Source organism: Dryas octopetala, chromosome 4, assembly GCF_963921425.1.
Source record: "Dryas octopetala chromosome 4, drDryOcto1.1, whole genome shotgun sequence".
NCBI lineage: Eukaryota > Viridiplantae > Streptophyta > Magnoliopsida > Rosales > Rosaceae > Dryas > Dryas octopetala.
Window position 1 is genome coordinate 22,683,582 of NC_141369.1, and position 15,099 is coordinate 22,698,680.

Here is a 15,099-nt window from a genome sequence, read left to right on the forward strand (position 1 = left end):
CCCCAAATTATGTAATTAAAACACTTTTTAATATCTTTGTTATTGGGCTGAAGCTAATAAATTAGACTGATAAAAAAAAATAAAGAAAGCAGAAGGTATTTTTTAGTTTTTTGTTGCAACATTGAACATACTCTCCGTCGATCAGAATTTGAAGTATGACCTTAATACATGACAAAATATATATTATAACTTTTTTTTTTTACTGAGATTGTTAAAAAAGGCCCATTTTAATTTTGGCATGGGCTTCCCAGATCTTGCGGACGGCCCAACTCATTTTTTCTCTGGTCTGAATATATAGTTTGATCATCTAATCTTGCAGGGATTGCATTGAAGTTGTTTATAAATGAACTGTGTATTATTAGGAAATTATTCTATATATTAGTTGTTGATCATCTTCTTAATTCCGTTTTTTTTTTTTTGGGTCAAACTAGCAGTAATTTCTGTATCCAAGATCTCTCTTGAGACCATGCGATATTTCCATTTGGTTCTACAACCTAAATGGGAAATGAATCGAATCCTAGGGTGCAACTCTTAACACAATTATTCAGACAACAAGAATAGAATGAGGGTCTTGTTGCGTATATGTAAGGAAGAAAAAGCTAGAAGAACAAGAACGGCATCTATCATCAAACAGTAAAATGAATCATGATCTGATCATATATATTTATAGTAAACTGTATATATATGCAAGAACGGCATATATATAGTAGACTTAATTTAAAGGCTCTATTTATGGGAAACTGTATGAAATGAATCATGATATAATCATATTAAACTCGACCATGAAACTGACAGCTAGCGTGCTAGTCCCTTAGAAATTAAAGAATTAAGACAGAAATTAATTGAAGTAGATGCATGGTTACCTGAAAGAGCCTCACGATCATGATCCACAACAGCCTTTTTTGAGAGAGATCACTGTGAACTATAGTGAAGTTGTAAAGAGAGCTCAAACTTCAGCAGTACATGTAATAGTGGAAGTGATGGCTGGGGATATATATATATATAGTCAACCTAATTTCTTCTCTCTCTCTCTCTCAATGCATTTGATCGATCTTTTTGCGCAGTAGAGAATATATCTATATATATATATATATATATATATAGTTTGCTTGTGTGTTGTTGGTGTCGACGTAGACTTGTGTGTGTGTTTGGTAGTAATTAGGTGCTTGAGTGTAAAAGAGGGTCATCGATCACAGTGACTGACTGAAACATGAATGATGATCCATCGATCATATATTCTACTAACTGGTAGTGGTAGTTTTTCATGCATACTGGAGATCAAATCAGAGATATGGTTGTATGTACTATATACGACCAGTGATCTTCATTTGCAGTGTATCAAATTAAATAATGAACAGTTCTGAGATCTGTACCTATCAAATATATATAAAATTGGTAACTTGTCAGTGAGTACATAACCCATATCCAATCTAATACCCAACAAAATCTACTTTAACTGCGCGCCAATCTCTAGTCTCACCCAATTAAGAAACTAGCTACGTACACGTACAAAATTGATTATATATAATTATATCCATATATAGATTATGTATAGCCTAAAGCCCTATAGGTAAGGAACTAGTATTCAATTCCTTTATTTTCTTTTTTCTTTGTTGGTCAGACTAGCTACCTAGCTCTTTCTCTTCACCTACTTACAACTGGGTGTGGGTTACTGATCGAGTAATTTTCTCCTATGAATTAGCTATAGCTAGCTAACTAGCTCTATATATATATCTATATATGCAGGTTTTTTTTTTTCAAAACATGCATATAGTAGCTGACAAAATAAGTGAACCCTTGTAGCAGGCTCCAACCCTCCTAAGTCTTACCACTTGTGTTGAAACATGGCTTTTTCTCGCATTGTGCTTCATGAATTAAGCTTTTATATTATTAGGGCTTGTTTGTCATTACTTTTTATAAAAAACGTTTATGCTTAAGTAATACTTTTATTAGAAGTGCTTATGAGCGCTCATAAGCATATATAAATTTTTATAAAAATTATAAGTAATTTATGCAAAAAAATTTGAAAGTGCTTCCTTAGGAAGCACTTTCTTAAAAGTTACTTAAAAATATTTTTATTTATTTATGTTAAACGTAATAAAAAATGATTTTATTAATTTGAAAGCGGTTTTCACAATTCTAAAAACAGTACTAATCGGGCACTTAGTATTTTTATTTTGTTTTGTTGTTTAGGCGTCGACCCACGTTACCCAAAAAATAAAAAATGACAAATCCACATAATTTCCGACTATGATTTGACTAAGAAAATAAAAGGACTCAGTTGTAAGTTTGTAAAAATAAAAAGGTCAAACTGAAATTTGGGTCAACCTGCAAGTGTGATTACAAAACGGCTAGACAAAAATCCGGCCCAAAAGAGAAAAGACTACGGGCCTATATTTACACAGAATGAAAGTGGCCCTTAATACTCTGTCGTGTAACAAAAGAAGGCCCATTCATTGCTTGGAGAAAAAGAACGTAAAATATAAAAACAAGGAACAAAGCTCTCCCCCAATTTGTAGCGAAGCCATACACATTTGCTTGCTTGCAGAGAAAGACGAAGAAAAAGCAGAGAAGTAAAATGGAGGCACCGAAGACCCTAGCTCACGAAATCGGAGGGATCCAAAACGATGCGCTTCGATTTGGACTTCAAGGCGTCAAGAGCGACCTCGTTGGCTCTCACCCTCTCGAATCTTCGTACCAATCGGTATTTCCCCTCCCCCCCCCCCCCCCTCTCGCTGTGTAGCTGTTTGTTTTGAATGGAAGATATTTGTGGTTAATTTGATAGATTTGAGTTTGATTTTTTTTTGTTTGGTTTAGATGAAGGAGACACAGCAGGTGATGAAGAGGAAAGTCTTGGCAAATTTGTATGGAAGCGCCTTTCCACTGAAGATGGATCTCGAAAGGCAAATCCTTTCTCGGTATGCGTCTTTTTCCCCGAAAATTCTGATTGTTGTTGTTGTAATGTTTTGCTTTGATTTTTAGGGCTTACAGTAAAAGAAAACTTGAGTGCTTTATGTAGAAAATTGGGGTTTTCCCATTTATTCTAAACCCAGTCTCATGTTAGGGATTGAAGAGTGAATTTGAGGAGATTGTACTGATTGACTGGACCATCCCTGTTTGACTGTACTGCTTATGTGTGTTGGATTATTAAGGTGATTCTTAGTAGAGTGCAGCAGGTCTAATTGAGTTTTAATGTAGGAAGTTTAGAAAACCTTCCTTTCAGGTAATCTATGTTTAATGGAATTCAGTATAGTTGTTTTTTAATTAGAAAAATTTTGCATTAGACATTTTTTATTGGTTTCTCTGTAGATGGTACTCTATACAGTTTCTGTTCTTAGGTTGTGTCCTGTTTGCATCCTTTGATCTCAATCATCAACTGAAATTAAATTCCAATAGGAATGAGTAGACAAAGTTTGACATATCCTCGTTATTGAGGTGAACTTGAACTGACTGAATGATGTTGTCATCATGCTTCATCACATTCCAAGTTATATATTATACATAATGAAACCACCAGTCATATGAATGAAAAAGCTGAAAGAATTTTTTTGATTTCAATTTTGAGCAAGCTCTGTTGTCCCTATAATGCAAATATTGTCTGTGGATTATTTTTTTCATGCGTATTGTAATGACTACATCTTTTTGTGCTTTACATGCAGTAATCTTCAAACTTTGAATATTTATGTACATTATTGTTATACTTCAATGTATGTCATTTTATATACTCCATAAATGTATAAGATTGGAGTCACATGTGAGTCTTTGTTTAGTATGTATTTCTTTGAAATGATTGCAGATTCCAAAGGCCTTCTGGACCAATACCTTCTTCAATGCTGGGTTTGGACGCTCTTACAGGAAGCTTGGATGATTTTGGCTTTGAGGATTACCTGAATGGTAAGAAAACACTCTTCATAAACCAACTTAATAACATTAGTATTTTAACGTTTTATTGTTCATTGTTTTCTCTTTGAAAAATTTGTTTGAACCCTTCAGTGTTTATCATCAATTGGAGTCTTTAGATAGTACTCGTTAGAAGGAAAAAAAAAAAAAAAAAACTATAGTGATTAAGTTTTTGCTAATCATCAGTTCATCACAAGTCTTTATATTATGAAGTTTAATAGGAAGGATAAACATCCGTAGTAAGGCTCAAGAGTTCAAAAACATGCTACCTTTTTTTTTTTTTAATCAATTGGTTTTCACAAGGATCGTTAGAATTAGGATTTTCAGGTTGTATAATTTGAATTTTTTTTCCATCTCCAAGATACTAAAGAAAACAATCAGGGACCAATAAGTAATGAGTTGAAATTTTTTTCCTGAGTAAAAATTGACAAATTTCCACTCTAGGCTAATGGAACTCTACTACCCCTAGAACTGTCTTTTATGGTTTTGATTTCATGGTGACACAAGTCTGATTTTGCCCTTACTTCAGCTGGTATGCATGTATTTGATAGTCAGCATATTATCTTATACATAAAAATTGACTTTGAAAAGCTGTCTCTATCCACGTGGGCATGGAGAAGAGAGCAGAAAAACCAAGCTTCTAAGAAGTTAAAAGTTCTTAATAAAAACATAGGAAGGGCAGCTCATTTTACTTTAAAACTATCTTGTCAATGACATCTGCTTATTTAAGGCCCCCATTTTAGCAAATGAGATACATATTTGATGCTTCATTCTCTTGCGGATTGTGTTTGATTTTAAAATGTTTCATGGTGCTAATTGCAGACCCTCGAGAATCTGAAACCTTCCGGCCAGCAGACATGCATCATGGGATGGAAGTTCGCCTTGGGCTCTCAAAGGGTCCAGTGTGCCCAAGTTTTATATGATCCAAGTACTTCATTACTGAAAGAAGAGGATTAGTAATACCCTGTGGTTGTTTTCATGGATTTATACTTCTATGCCAATGTTGTTTTTAAAATGTGAACTTCGGTCACCCTTGAGTTGAGTTCAAAAATCTGGTTTATGATATGTGGTGTTACATGTGCACTTTGTGGTAACTTTGGGTATCATCTAATTACATTCTCGTGTTTGGCACTTTATTATCAGATTTTTAGCTCGACCTCTTGTGTTGTATGTATGTGGCCGTCTTTTGCTCCTCTATATGAGAAGTTGAGAACCCACCTGCCCTGGAGAGAACTTAACAAGCTACATTCTTATGTTATGTTTACTAATTCGTAAATTCATAATCGAATTAGGAGAAATTGGATTGAGGAGGAATTAGATTTTCATTAAAGCTGTTTATTAAATTATTTGGAATGAGAGTAGGAATAATATCATATGAGTATTTGATTATTAAAATGTTCCTATTTTAAATAAATTATTTTATATGCTAGTTAATAATGTGAGGATATAATTGAAAAAAAATAAGGAATAAAATTTTCCAAAATAAAGAATTGAATTATTACCTCTTATTTAAAAATCTAATTTCTCCAAAATAAGAAGTTAGATTCTTAATTTTATGTGAGTTTTATTTATATTTTTATTTCTATTTGATTAATAAACAAAGGACAAATTCATAATCAAAATTCTATTCTTTATTTTAATTTTAATTACAAATTAGTAAATATATCATTAGAATTTTGACTTTTGAAGAATTTACGTGACGGGTGTATTTACCTTGGCTTAGTTTCTCATATACTCTCTGGTCTCACAAGTACATTATTAAACGTTTTAGTTTTGATTACAAGTGTAATATCAGCACTCAGAAAAATCAAAATGTAGATTTAACTTCATGATATCAGCATAGAAATTTTTTAACAGTGAAATCATAATGATCTTGACAGTTCTAAAAACAGTGCTAATCGATCTATATCGGTGCTTTTGGTGTTTGTTCACGTGAGCTGTACGATCTCAATTATCTCTTTTCCTCTGAACAAGTATAATCATGTGATAAAAAAAAATAAAGGGTTTTTTTCATATTTAGTACCTGAACTTTGACTATTGTCTTAATGTGGTACTTAAACTTTTATTTGTCCCAATTGAGTACCTAAACTTTTATTTTGTGTCTAATAGGTACCAAAATGAATTTCTGTTAAAATTATCAACAAAAGTTAGGGGCAATATAGTCATTTCAAAAAATTTATATTTTAATTTTAATTTTAATTTTTTTTGTTTGTTGTGTGTTTTTTTTTTAATAATTTTAAACATATAAAGAAAATAATTAAAATATACTTTGACTATATTGCCCCTAATTTTTATTGACAATTTTAACAAAAATTCATTTTGGTACCTATTAGACACAAAATAAAAGTTTAGGTACTCAATTGGGACAAATAAAAGTTTAGGTACCACATTAAGACAAGGGTCAAAGTTTAGGTACTAAATATGAAATAAACCCAAAAATAAAATATTAGACAGTAAATGATATTCCACAATTTAGAAGTTAAATAATCTTCCGGTATCTTGTTCTGTCATCGTCAATGACCTTATGACCCTGTGGCTAATGGCAGCAGAAATCACTGTTCTTGTTTTTTACTTCCTCCGATAATATAAAATATAAAATTGGCAGTTTCTTTTCTTTTTAGCTTAATTATCGATTTACCACCCAAAACTGTAACTCATTCTCACTTTACCACCTGAAAGTTTTTTTGTCCCAGATTACCACCTGTAACTTACATCCATGTCCCATTTTACCTTGTTCCGTCAACAATTCCGTTAATGCTGACGATCTGGCTGTTAATGCTGACGTGGCGCGCTAGATGTGCGCCACGTGTCACATCTTTTTTTTATTTTTTCGAATTTTTTTATTTTTTTATTTTTATAAACTTTGAAAATTCATTAAAAATAGCTCCGAACTCAGAAAAATATACGAAAAATTCCTACGGACTCGTCTTGACTAGCACTAATTTTCTATAAGGTTAAATTACCAATTTGCCCTCTAAAAATTTTCAAAAAAATTAGAAAGTCCAAATTTATTTCTAAAAAATTAAAATAAATTTTCCTCTATTAAATAAATTCTAGAAAAAATTCTAGAATTTTCGTAAACTCTTGAACAAATTCTCAAAAATATTTTGAAAAATTACCAAAAGCTTGTTTTAGAGAATTATTTCGAGACTTTACAGAAATTTTAGAATTTTTCTAGAATTTATTTTATAGGGAATTTTATTTTTCTCTAAGACCGAGAGGTCTTTTGGATAGCAAGTGTTCACGAGAAAGGTAATGTTAGTTTTTAGAAGACTAACGGTGCATACCTCATATTTTTTGGAGTTCGAGAGATTATTCTATGAATTTTCAAAGAGTTTAGAGTATTTTAATTTTCTAGAAATAAATTTGGACTTTCCAAATTTTTTGGAAATTTTTAGAGGGAAAATTGGCATTTTGACCCTATAGTAAATTAGTACTAGTTAAGATAAGTCGGTAGGAATTTTCCGTGTATTTTTCTAAGTTCGGAGCTATTTTTAATTAATTTTCAAAGTTTATAAAAATAGAAAAATCAAAAAAATCAAAAAATACAAAAAAGATGTGACACGTGGCGCACATCCAGCGCGCCACGTCAGCATTAACAGAATTGTTGACGGAATAAGGTAAAATGGGACACGGATGTAAGTTACAGGTGGTAATCTGGGACAAAAAAACTTTCAGGTGGTAAAGTGGGAATGAGTTACAATTTTGAGTGGTAAATCGATAATTAAGCCTTTCTTTTTTTTAAAACAATAATGCTAGTTGTCCCACATTTTTTTTCTCACATTTGTATCCCACCTGATGTGTCATTACTTTATTGGAAGGATATTTTCTTTTTCTTTTTTAGGTTTTATTTTTTAATTTGTAGTGTCCAATGTATGAATGCCATGTAAGATGGTATGAAATTGTGGTATAAAAATGTGGTAAGTGTAGCATTACTGTTTTTAAAACTCTTTTGTCTGCGCATCGCCGCTTTAAAAAGTGGGTCTGCTGCTGTCTCTCGGCCCACCGCCCACGCCGATCCCCCATCAAAATCCAACGATCCAAAACCCCCAAACCCTCCACAACCGAAATTACCGATGGACCCTCGCCGACCTTCCCGCACCGTCAGCGACCCGAAGGTCCGCCAAGTCGGGTTCTTCGCCCCACCCGACCCCGTCGCCTCCTCCTCCTCTCCAGTGTCGGACATTTCCCCCTCCGGTAACTCCCTCTCTCCGGTTATGATACCCCCGCCACGTCACTCCTCCGACACCCGTCCTGTCCTCTTCCCTCCGGTTCCCGCCTCCCCCGTCCGCGGAGACTCCATAACCACCGGCAGTTACAGCAATCCCTCTGAGTTCTTCTCAGACGACGTCGTTTTGTCGCCGGGCCGGGCACTCAGGAACAATTCGGTAAGAGCGGCTGCGGCTGTGACGGTGTCGTCTTCGTGTCCTGGTGGACGGTTCGATCTGACGGCTGCCGTGAAGGCGAGTAGTGTCCCCGCGAGTGGCTTAACCACGGTCTCCGTGGTCAAGCTGCCTTCTGGTAATTGCCCCCTATTCCTGTTTGATTTTATTTGACTAGGGATTTTCATTCATTTAATTTAAGCATTTTATGATTCCAAAAAAACTAAAAATAAATGAATCAAAAATCGTAGAGAAAGGTGGAGGTGCATCAGCGGAAGTACAAAACGAGCGAGCTGCGAATTCGAAACCACTCAAAGAGAAAACCACCAAAGCCGAAAGGCGAGCGATTCAAGAAGCTCAACGAGCGGCAAAGGCTGCTGCAAAAGGTGCATCTTCTTCTTCTTCTTCAACGCTTTGATTACATTTGCTGATTGACATTGACATACAATCTAATGTAATTGAATTCATTGGTTTCTTAATAGTAATTATGTCTGCCTTACCTTTCCCTTTACATTTTTGTGTTATTAGCTGACGGAAGTAAGGCACCTGCTGCTGCTGCTTCAGCTGCTTCGGCTGCTTCGGCTGCAGCAAATGTGAAACCACCTAAAGCCACCAAACTCCAGTCAGCGCAATCAGTTGCGGCTTCTGAGAAGAAGGGCGGTGGTGAACGTCCGCCGGAGAAGGAAAGAAAGAAAGAAGTCCCTCATCCACGCATGCAATATGATGATACGAGTCGTGTGGAGAAGGCAAAGAGACGTTCAGTGGTCAAACAAACCGAGGCCAGGAACAGGGTTGAGTTGTTCAGGCATTTGCCGCAATACGAGCATGGAACTCAGCTTCCTGATCTCGAGTCCAAGTTTTTCCAACTCGACCCCGTGCATCCTGCTGTTTATAAGGTATTTACATGATCATATCAGCTTGTTAGTAGTTGATTCAAGCCTTTTGCTAGATCATGCTGACAGTTTATTATGTGATTATGGCAGAGATCGAAGTGTTATAGTATGTTTCTGTCTAATTTTAACTTCCTGTATTAATGTCAGGTTGGGTTACAGTATTTATCAGGAGATATATCTGGTGGCAATGCCCGTTGTATTGCCATGCTCCAAGCATTTCAGGAGGCCATTAAAGACTACTCGACACCACCCGAGAAAAACCTTAGTAGGGATTTGACAGCAAAAATTAGTAGTTATGTTTCATTTTTAATTGAGTGCAGACCGCTTTCAATCAGCATGGGGAGTGCCATTAGGTTTCTAAAGAGTCGAATTGCCAAATTACCTTTGTCTCTGTCAGAGTCTGAAGCAAAGACATCTCTCCTGTCAGATATCGAACGGTTCATAAGTGAGAAGATCATACTTGCAGATAAGGTGATAGTCAAGCATGCAGTTACAAAAATCAGGGATGGTGATGTTCTTCTAACGTATGGGTCATCCTCTACAGTTGAAATGTTACTATTAAATGCCCATGAGCTTGGCAAACAGTTTCGTGTTGTGGTGGTAGACTCTCGTCCGAAGCTTGAAGGGCAGCGTTTACTTCATAGGTTGGTGGGAAAGGGCCTTAGCTGTACTTACACTCATATAAATGCTGCTTCCTATATTATGCATGAAGTTACTCGAGTTTTTCTAGGTGCTTCTTCTGTCCTATCTAATGGAACAGTTTACTCAAGGGTTGGGACTGCTTGTGTTGCTATGGTAGCTCATGCATTCCGTGTACCAGTATTAGTATGTTGTGAGGCATATAAATTCCATGAAAGGGTACAGCTGGATTCAATATGCTTTAACGAGCTCGGTATGCACTCTCAGCTTTGAGTTTTTATGGTAATTTTGATAAATTATGATAAGTCTCATGCTCTGCTTGCTTGATTACTCAGGTAATTGTTCCACTTCTTGCAGGTGATCCAGATGCCATTTTAAAGGTTCCTGGCAGGGAGGAAATCAATCCTTTAGATGGTCAAGCTAATTGCGAAAATCTTCAACCTCTAAATCTGATGTAAAGTGTTTAGAATTTTAATGATCTGCTATCTTAATTCTCTATATTATTTCCCCTATACTAATTGTGCAGTCCTGCTTTAATTTTTATTGGCAGTTACGACGCACTGCCTTCAGATTATGTTTCAATGATAATAACAGACTATGGAATGGTAAATCTTTTTCTTTTTCTTCAAGTAATTCAAAACTAGAGAGCAGACACTCTTTTGCATTCTTTATGTTCTGAATTGTGAACTTGCAATTAGCTCAAAATAATAACTTGTCTGATTTTGTGCTTCTATTTCAGGTTCCGCCCACTAGTGTGCCTGTCATTGTGCGTGAATACCGAAGAGAACACTTATGGATGTAGTAGTCATTTGAAGTACCTCATTGGAAATGGATCATGATTCATGAGGGTTCTCCAAAATTTTGAGTGCATGCTGAAATCAGTGATTCACAGCAGCTATTAACAAACAATAAGACTAGAGACAGATGTTTAGATTTGTCACAAAAGTTTTGCATGCTTTACTTGAGATATGGTATGATTTAATTGCAACATCACAATGTTGGTCATTTCTGAAGTACCATTTTGAGGGGGTGGTATATATACCACTTCGTTGGGATTGTCACTGACTAGATGATTTTATTTTATTTTATTTTCTTATTATGCTAAGCCACCACATATGAATTAAAGACGAAAGCCAAAAATCCCCATATCTGCGAGGGTGTTGTGGACATGTTCATTTTTGTAAGAACAAAAAGGAACACCCAAGTTGGAGTTCATAGACTAAAATATTATACGGACCACTATAAGAAATTTGGTGAAAATATTTCTTAAAAATGTTTGAAATGGTCACGCTCTAAGTGCAGATAAACACAATGAAAACCCCAGATGCCAAAACATGCCACCAATAACCGGACATGAAACGAGGGCATTGCCAAAATGACATAAATAAAACCCCATTAAAAAAGAATTAAGTCTCCTTCAGCGCCAATTAATGGAAAGGAAGAAACAACGGAAATTGTTATTTTAATATACAGATTCAACTTTTTGCAATAACAAAATCCTGTAATCCTTGGAGTAAAATCAAGCCTGTTTGTGAACTACAAGATAGTACAATTGTGTTTACTCTTCTATTGATCCTCTGATAATGTCACCTCTATTATTGGCAGGAGTAATAAGGGCAAGAATAACAAAACCGCCCAGCACAACGATCAACATTCCCAGAGAATTTACCAGCAAAGCCTCATTTGAATAGCGTGATATTACATGGTTGGCTTGAAGAAATGTGGCTTTTTCTAAAAGACCAGTAGTTGCAGTGGCAACAGCAAGGGCGTAAATATAAACACCAAAAAATACATGCCATGGCATCAAGGTAGCTCTGCTATTTTTCGAGCCACCTGGGTACCAATATGTTGCAAATCCAGCAGCCCACTGTGCAAGAGAAAATGGAGGTTAAGACTGGATAAAAGTAATTGCAGAAACTATCTTCCAAGGAAAAATAGTAGGTATACCTGGACAGTGAAGAGGAACAGGCAAGCTAGACCCAACCATGAATGCAGGCTATAGAAATTGTCAATGCCCTTATCATTGTGGAACTTCAAAGCAGCCCATGCACCAATAATGCTTAAACAAAAGGCAAGGAATTGTAGCGTGAGATGAACTAATTTTTTGAAGGTTTTTGTTCCTGAAACTGTCTTGTATGCTAACATGGCTGCATCATGGTAGAAACATGAGATGGTTCAAATTCATAATCATTTTTGGTAAACATATATTAAGTCCATAACTTCACAGATTCTGTTATGACTACTCAAGTGAGCATAATATTCTGTGCAGATTATCAATTCAATCAAGACCCCTTGCAAAGAAAGTATCCCTACAGATTATTTATTGCCTTTTAAAGATAAGGAAATAAAATTAGCTGTTATTGAAGCACAAGATGCACAAAAAATCTGCACACAGCTCTCATAACTCTTAACAAAAACATGAAAACGAAAAATATATGAATAATTCTGACATTCAATTATAGTTACTGAAACGCTTGTCACTTAAGGTAAAGTATGTGAATCAAATTCTGTAGGCTAAAACTTACCTATCCCTTGTTGTATACAACATGTGAGACACACACACATGTGACTATCACATGACCATGTGTGTGTGTCTCACATGTTGTATACAACAAGGGATAGGTAAGTTCCTCTCAATTCTGTAACATGTGCACCTTCACTAAATATTCATCATTATCATCCTTAGCATGCTCTAGCAAAATCATTGTTCTGGTGTATCGCATAATCACCTAAGGCAGTCACATTATCTAAGTCAAGATAACAGGGAGAGAGAGGCATGATTGAGAAACCAACAACTAGATGCTGGGCTAAGTGCTTAAGAACAGAAATTTACCTTCTCCATTTAAGAGTATGAGTCCAGCCACCATCAACACAGGATGGACCTACAAGCAACACAACAGCAGTAAGTTTACCAAACATAAAAACTTCAAGTAAAGCTCTATAAATTTGTCATGGGAATGCACCGAATGCTAAATTTAAAAAGTGAAATTTCTCCTAATTTAAAGCGGCAGGAAATTTCCCAAATAAACATCAATTTCCAGCTCAATGAAACTATATAAAATCTCATGGAACAAGTTACAAAATCATGAAGAAGAGCAACATTTTTGCATAAATTGGCAAGGGTATAAGCATTACAACAAATTACGTGATATACCCAGTACCCAGAACAAGTGAACTAAGCAACCCATCAACCATACCTCCCAATTCAAAATGAACTTCCCAAAAGATATTATGACAATATATGGAAAAATCAAAATTAAATTTAAAAGATAAACAAAAAAAGAAGATTGTGCAGAGACGGACATTGAAAATGAGATCTTTGTTTTCAGAGATGAGAGCCAGTCCTCCTCGGAAACGGATGGTCCAGGTGAGCACTAGAGCCATGACTATTACTCCAATCACTCTCACTGTCCGGAAGATCGGGAACCGGACCACTGGAATCGCTCCCATTCCTCTTTCTTTCTTTCTTGACCTCTTAAATCTACCAGAGAGAAATGAGAAGGAGATAGAGAATTAGGGTTTTGGATCTGTTTTCACTGTGGGCTGCTTCTTCTTCTTCAACAATGGGGACGAAGGTGGCGGTCGAAGATTTACAGGTTTTCAACTTTTCAACTAAAAAATGGAACTGGGATGTGCCCACGTCAGCATTTAGTCCACGTCACACCATACCCAATAATTTTTCGCTCTCCTAATATTTTCGTTTCACATTTTGTAGTAACTTCGCCAAAATAATCAAATCTGTAAATAACTGAAATTTTGAATAAAACATAAAAAACCAATATTATATGTAATATTACCATAATAAATCATTAGCAAATTAGAAAAAAGTCAATAAAAAATTTTAATATTACAAATAAGTCAATACAAAATTTCATATCTCATATTAGTTAATAGTATATTTTGAGATATTATATTTTAGTCAATGATCCACCCTATTTTAGTCACTAAACGCAATTCACTTGATGATGCTATGTATTTTAGTGCATTGAAAAATACTAATTCATCTATCCATTTTTTTTATAACTTATGGGTATAAAATTATAACATTGCTTTTAATTTAATTTAGGGTATTGAAATGAAGTGCAAAGTATATAAATAAGATTTAGCGTTTTGGAGCTTATGGCTTAGGGTTTAGATTTTGGGTTTTGGGCTCTGTTAAATCCTAAGTCGTTTTGTTGCTTAACAATTAAATATAAATTCATATATGAATAATAATATATGTTTATTAATTTATTATAATTCATATTTTTTTATTTTGGTCAATTGTGACTAAAATGAAATTATGAAAAAATATAGTTGTAAAAATTTTTATTGACTTACTCATTTGTAATTAACCCATAAATCATTTATAAATGTTAAAATTAATAACTCCATTAAACGGCCCATTAGGGGTGTGAAAATAGCCCAAAATCCAAAACCTGACTATTCAGCATGAAATTAATCCAGTCTTGAAATCCAAACCTCGAAGCCCCATCCAAAAATTCAATTTTTTTACAATAATTTTTATGAATTGCAAAACTAATAGAGGAAAAATAGTAACAAATAAAAATAAATAGTGAACAAACGTTAATTTATCCAGAAAAATATAAAAAATATAATAAAAAATTACATTTAAATCAGTATTTTTGAAATTCCTATTTTAAGTTACTAAGCCCAATCCTGCTGTATTTTGATGCGTAGAAATGAAGTTTTAGAGTATATAAATGAGGTTTAAGATTTAAAATTAGAGTTCTAGAACTTATGACTTATGTTTTAGGTTTCGAGTTATAAGCAGAATCCAAAACCTGAGAGCTAAATCCTAAGCTATTTTCTCTTCAAAGATACCACACTCATAATTTTTAAGAACATTCCTTGAATTACTGAAGACTTCAGCATGCATTTGTAACTTTGGTGGATTTTTTTAAGTTCTTAAAACGATTGTGTAATTGGAGTTCCATTATATTTGTGTACTTCTAAACAGGAACAGAGACTTTGAGACTTTAAGGATGGATGATTACAAGTACCTTTTGATGGGACTCGCCCTGATCATCAAGTATATTCTTCATGCTGGTGATCAATCATTTTTTTTCTTCTCTTTTTCCACTAATATCTTGGTTTAGTTTGATAAATAAGATACAATTATATTTGATTGCCCTTCATTATTTATTGCTTTATCTGTGATCTGATTGAGGTTTTTATCACTACAAATGCAAAAATATGCAAAAAAAGAAAATCATATTAATCTTACCTGTTGTTTCAGGAACAACTTGTTATACATCATGACTCCCTAATTTTGGTCTGCAATA

At 34.6% G+C, this 15,099-nt stretch overlaps 3 protein-coding genes across 4 annotated transcripts; 2 read left to right on the forward strand and 1 right to left on the reverse strand.

Annotated features, from left to right (window-relative positions):
- The first annotated feature begins 2,521 nt into the window (after positions 1–2,521).
- On the forward strand, positions 2,522–5,042 carry LOC147288341 (cyclin-B1-2-like). Its single transcript, XM_086241606.1, has 4 exons — positions 2,522–2,704; positions 2,818–2,918; positions 3,797–3,894; positions 4,723–5,042. The coding sequence occupies exons 1-4, from the start codon at positions 2,579–2,581 to the stop codon at positions 4,821–4,823; spliced, it is 426 nt and encodes a 141-aa protein (XP_086097732.1). The 5' UTR covers positions 2,522–2,578; the 3' UTR covers positions 4,824–5,042.
- A 2,829-nt stretch (positions 5,043–7,871) lies between these two features.
- LOC147288342 (NagB/RpiA/CoA transferase-like superfamily protein) lies at positions 7,872–10,969 on the forward strand. 2 transcript variants are annotated; one of them, XM_086241396.1, is made up of 7 exons: positions 7,873–8,421; positions 8,534–8,668; positions 8,811–9,178; positions 9,323–10,067; positions 10,172–10,268; positions 10,365–10,419; positions 10,554–10,969. In XM_086241396.1, the coding sequence occupies exons 1-7, from the start codon at positions 7,977–7,979 to the stop codon at positions 10,614–10,616; spliced, it is 1,908 nt and encodes a 635-aa protein (XP_086097522.1). In that variant the 5' UTR covers positions 7,873–7,976; the 3' UTR covers positions 10,617–10,969. The 2 variants fall into 2 exon arrangements, 1 of the variants encoding a protein (XP_086097522.1); XR_015121853.1 differs by lacking the exon at positions 10,554–10,969 and having other exon boundaries at positions 7,872–8,421; positions 10,150–10,268; positions 10,365–10,379.
- A 221-nt stretch (positions 10,970–11,190) lies between these two features.
- On the reverse strand, positions 11,191–13,406 carry CYB-1 (cytochrome B561-1). Its single transcript, XM_086241397.1, has 4 exons — positions 13,118–13,406; positions 12,648–12,696; positions 11,762–11,961; positions 11,191–11,681 (listed from the first exon to the last, which is right to left on the reverse strand). The coding sequence occupies exons 1-4, from the start codon at positions 13,262–13,264 to the stop codon at positions 11,373–11,375; spliced, it is 705 nt and encodes a 234-aa protein (XP_086097523.1). The 5' UTR covers positions 13,265–13,406; the 3' UTR covers positions 11,191–11,372.
- Between the last annotated feature and the right edge of the window lie 1,693 nt (positions 13,407–15,099).